The sequence below is a fragment of the Penaeus chinensis genome, chromosome 12 (genome assembly GCF_019202785.1).
Source record: "Penaeus chinensis breed Huanghai No. 1 chromosome 12, ASM1920278v2, whole genome shotgun sequence".
NCBI lineage: Eukaryota > Metazoa > Arthropoda > Malacostraca > Decapoda > Penaeidae > Penaeus > Penaeus chinensis.
In genome coordinates, this window is record NC_061830.1 from 36,615,239 (window position 1) to 36,620,606 (window position 5,368).

The window sequence follows — 5,368 nt, forward strand, 5'->3', positions numbered from 1 at the left end:
TCTCTCATATTTTTACATAATTTACTTAAAAATGATTAAAAAAGAAAAGAAAAAAAAGTGGACTTAACATTTTCTTCACTTGGTACTATGTGGCAGAGAATATAGAAAGGAATAACCACAACCTCCTTTTTAGAGACAAAAAGAGAATCCCCGACATACAATCTGAAATGCAACTGTTTGTGAACTAGAAATGTTTTGTGTGCAACTCTATATGAAAGGACATCATACTTTGTTATCTATTAGACATCTTTAATAAAGTACCCACAGCATTCATAAAAGTATGTGTGCATGCATGTCCACAGACTCACTACTCACTCACTACTCACTTACTCACTCACTCACTCTCTCTTCCCCCCAGTAATGAACTACACATTACTCAGGCAAAGCCTCTGAATACATTACTTGAAAAAATGCAAAACACTACAACTCTACCACAACCAACTAGAAAGGTGCTGCCAGCGTGGTAGCAGGGACCGCAGTCTCACCTTAATCCTCTCATTGCAGGGTTTGTGCTGGTACCCATTCCACTAACCCTGAAATCCAGACACTCGGGACACTAATCACCAACTCTGCGCCATTTATATACTGACAACAAGCATATAAAGCACCCTGTAGAAGCTTGGAAGAATTAGCTATGTGAGGGGGAAGGGAGTGATTGAGGTCTAAATTTCTAAGTGAGAAGGGCTGTTTCTCAAAAAACAAACTGTGAGAATTGTGAGGAGGGTATAAATGAGAACGAATGATTCTGGAAGGCAAGAGCAAGGACTGAATTTCGAATATACAGTATATTTTCCACTGGGAATGATTAGTCTTGCCTTTTCTAATTATTCATTCTCATTCACATCATTCTCAAAATCTGTCACAATAAACTCCATCCATCCTTCTGTGATAAGACTATGAAGAGTGGGCTATTACATATCCAGCTGTAACACCAAACTAATTATGATAATGAATGGTTGAATGTTTAGAGAAAATAGATTCTATTATGGCTCTGTCTTGTAATAAGGCAGGATAAAAGTTAACCACTCTAATGTTTTAAAATTGAAGTTGAATCTATATTAGAGAAAAAAAAAAATCATGATTCACCACATCCTCTACTTATGAAAGTAAAATATTTCTACAAACTACACGTCTGATACAATACTTTTCCATAGGAATTTACACAGAATCAAGAGTATATTACACTACTACTGCCATTTCTTTTTATAATATAAAGTTACACATATACCTATAGGGCAGTTGTTCTTAACCTTTTGGAAAGTGTACACCCTTTTAGCCAACTGCATATGCAAAATGTACACCCCACACCATTCCCCCATCTGGAAAATGAGGAAGTTTTCAGCAGCTCCATATGCATATCAATTTTTTTTTAAAGAAACCTGGGGGGGGGTGGTCATCAGGTATCTTTATGATCTGCAATATATACAGAAGTTGATTTGCATAGCTTAACCCATTGGATCTGGGCAACTTGACTGTCACATCATGAAAAAATTTGGCTGAGAGCTGGGTGAAGGGAATATGCTGTCATGAGAAATATTACTTATTGTCATTGTTACTGCACATACTTGTAGACTACCTAGAGAGATAATATGGTGTCTACTCAGTGAAAAAGTCCATTGTCATGATTGATATATGTCTGATTTACACACTTTCATTCCAAGATCAGGAAAGAGGCTCACTTCTCACATGTTAGTAGTACTGAAAAGCATCAACATGAGTGAGACGTGACATATGAAGGCTTAGAATGATAAAGAATGAAAATGGTAAGTGGTGAGAGAAAAATGAGGGGAAGATATGTAACTCCACCTAGTTAATGCTGTATTAACCTTGGTTTGAATAGTAAGATAGAGCTAAGGACAGAACATTTAACTGTTGTCCATTTCTTTATTGGAATTTTCAGATTCTAGCCTTTGAATACTTTCCATTTAATTCATAAGCTTTAAAAAACAGAAATATTTTTAGTGAAATACATCCAATACTATGAAACAATCTTGAGCCAACTACATTTTTGTACTAAATCTGGGGTATTCAGTTTTGTCATGAAGCTAACCTCAAAGCTGTACAAATCTTACTGTTAATAGTACATCTAAGGGTAAAAGCACAAGGAAAATAAGGACACTAACAACATAGTTTTTTTCTTACATAACTGAATTCAAAGTTGATGTTTGTCCCATATATTACAAAAAAAGTAAATTTACTTGCTTTTATCAACCAGCTCTGCCCCGCTAACTGAAACTTGGGATTACCCTGCATCCTTTGGCTGTGAATGTGTTTGCATTCCTTTTTGTGAGCTTTTTCATTATTTGTGGTGTTACCATTCGTGTCTGCTGATTATTTCTTGTATGGATGCTACAACTTTCTATTCTCTACAAGAATATCAACTTCAATTTACCCCTAGCTTAGTGTGTCCATAATGTACTGATTAACTGCATCAATTTAATTGTATTTTAATTATTTTGTGGTTTAGACATTCTGGCTCTTCAGTTTAAATGATGGTTGTATTAGATTTTTTTTTTTTTTTTTTGTATAGTTTTCATATTACTTCAAATTTTGTTTTGGAAGCCCTTTAATGATAGCACCCTTTTCTTTAACTATTTTTTGTCCTCACATAATGTTGAGCCTTTTTGCATGCATTGCATGCAGATTGCTTCCCACACTATGATGGTAATGATTGTTTTCTTTTATCTCTTTTCATCTTGATCAAGTGCCACAGAGGGTCTATATTACTAGACTGTTTTTTACTGATAAATTAAATAAAAGAAGTTTCTGTAAACATAACTAATCACTATAGAGTTTCTTTTTACAACCTAGAAATCTCCTGTAAAAATACATATCTATTCAAAATTATGCCTTGTATATGATGATGCTAGTGTGGTTCCTAGGTTCCAACTTTGGTTAAGGTTTACAAAATGTGCATGAGAAAATCTAAGGCCATATTCCTGATTGACATTAAAAATAATTTGCAGAAACAAACCAATAATTGAATATTGATGAAAATATATTTCATAGAATGTCGTGCTGTGGCCAAGTCCTTATATGACTTAATGCTTACTAAGTTTTTGCACAATTTTCATTCCTACCCCTTGGGCCTTGCACCTTATTTCACGTGGCATCACAATGAATCACAGCTTTTCATATACATCTCATCTTAATATTTCTATTATACAAACCTAAGATATTCTGGTTAATCTTTACAGTATGGATGCACTAAGCTAGAGTAAATTGCCACTCACGACCTAAGTCCACTTATTCCTCCTGAGTTTCAGCTCTTCTCTTGCCATGCATACTGAAGTGAAGACAATGTTTGTATTGGATGGCAGAGCTCCCTATCAACCCATCCTTAGGGCAGTGCCCGAAAAGGATGTCAGGTCATGAGAATTTAGATTGATGAATAAAATTTGCAATGTTTAGTTGAAAACTAAGCCTCTAGCCAGTGCATGCATACTATAAAGAAATACAACTTTTTAAAAATGAATTCATTACATACTTTGCACGCATAAACTACTAATATGTCTGTGCAAAGAGCATGGTATAATTCTGAATACCATTCAGTGCACAAAGTGTGGAGTACTCTGCCAAACAGACATAAAAAAAAACCTTTTTAGATGTGAAAACTCACAGAAAATTAGAAATTGGCATATTTGATGTCACTTTCAAAGGTCAGGCTTTAAAAACACTTGGTTTGAGAAAAGTCTGCTAGAAATTGAATCAATTAAGTGTTTCAATTTTCTTACAAACTTGTGCGAGACAAAATCAGATTACTGAAAAAACTATATGTGACTGGTTAAGCCTTTGTCGAGCACAGCGTTTAAAGAACGCACCAGAAAAAAATTGTGACAAGGGCAAATTCAGGAAGTACCAATATAACATTGGCCCTGTTACAGGGGCAGAGGCAAGGGTGTTTAGTGGGATATACCATCAGACAAAAAAAAGAAAAGAAAAGAAAAGAAAAGAAAAGAAAAGAAAAGAAAAGAAAAGAAAAAAAAAAAAAAAAAAAAAAAAAAAAAAAAAAAGGGGATCCACCAAGATTGTTGGCTGGAGTTCACGACTTTGCCTCTGACAGGTACAGTGCCATTGTCAGTCTTTACCCCAAGTTTTCTGTTTGCATAGGAGAGGTGGTTCTCTGCCAGTATAATATGATCAGACCATTTGCACATGGAAAGTTCACACAGGTAACAAAGAAAATTAACGTTAAAGTAATCTTGCCAGGAAAGGCATGTTGTCACAAACAAGAAAAATCAGATATTTCTAATAAAAATAAGGTGATGTTGAAAATCTTTCACCAGAGGATTTGCAGATCGTTGCCTTGGACTCCATGAATGTTTGCCATTATATTCTGATTAACCCCTTGGTGATGGGTGGAGAAAACTAAAAAAAAAAAAAAACTCAGTACATCAAGCCGAATCACCGCCTTATAGCGCTTTAGCGCGCCACCGTGGCATACAGCCGCATACCACATTTTGAGCGGTTTGTTTTCACGTCTATAGACGTCGTGAAGCTTGTACTTCTTACTGTTTCCTTTAATCTTGCCAAATTATATATGGTGGAGGTTTGTTGTTTGTTGGCCTTTCCCAGAGTGCAGAGTGAGGTAGCCAGGAATACTGCAATTCCTCATATCACTACATTCCACCAATAACAGTATAAATGTCAAAAATGGCCATTTACGCACTATATAGCTTTAGAAAATATATAAGATTAACAAAAATTATATATTTACCCAGAACACAAACGTTTCTGAAGCCGAAAAATTGATACGCAACTATACTGCGCTGAAACCAACCAGAACACATGCGCTAAAAGGAACAAAATAAATAAACCAAACACAACTAAATAATTATGAAAGGTACGTGAGGTGTCAAAATACCGGGGAAATATCGTAAAAAACGCCACAAAAATGTAAAAACAAATTCAAAAAGAGTTGACTTTCCTCCTAGTGAAATTTCCCGGTAAGATACGAATTCCCGTTACTTGCCTCTCCAAAGTTCTTTTACGACTCTCAGTCGCATAAGAATTGGCTCCTAAGATGCTCTTCAACTTGCTAGTTACTGCAGATATCATTTAAGCCAAGAGGAAGGAACATAGAGGAGAAAAAAATAAAAAAGATTCTTAACAACACGGATCCACTTCTTTCACACGGAGATGTAAACACTTGCATCTGGTAAATATCAGAGAGATTTATTTTTCATTTGTAAATAACATTTATAGAGCCATTCTCTTGAAATTGGGATGTTAATATAATTATGAAAAAAATAGAAGCTAAAGTAAGAATGATTTATCTAATCTTTATTTTTTCTCAAAATAGGGTTATTAGCAAATGCTTCACCCTCAAATCAACGCTATATTTGGATAACTGACAAATGATAAAAAT

General features: G+C 34.9%; 1 protein-coding gene across 5 annotated transcripts in view; it reads right to left on the reverse strand.

The window, feature by feature from the left end:
- LOC125031283 (sentrin-specific protease 1-like) overlaps positions 1-5,142 on the reverse strand; it is a 21,478-nt gene extending 16,336 nt beyond the window's left edge. For 3 of the 5 annotated variants that reach the window (XM_047621951.1, XM_047621952.1, XM_047621949.1), the window contains exon 1: positions 4,973-5,142. In XM_047621951.1, the coding sequence (XP_047477907.1) occupies positions 4,973-5,058 (86 nt within the window). In that variant the 5' untranslated portion in view covers positions 5,059-5,142. Of the gene's footprint in view, positions 1-485; positions 610-4,972 lie in introns of all 5 variants that reach the window. The other 2 variants (XM_047621954.1, XM_047621953.1) reach the window with 1 other exon arrangement.
- Between the last annotated feature and the right edge of the window lie 226 nt (positions 5,143-5,368).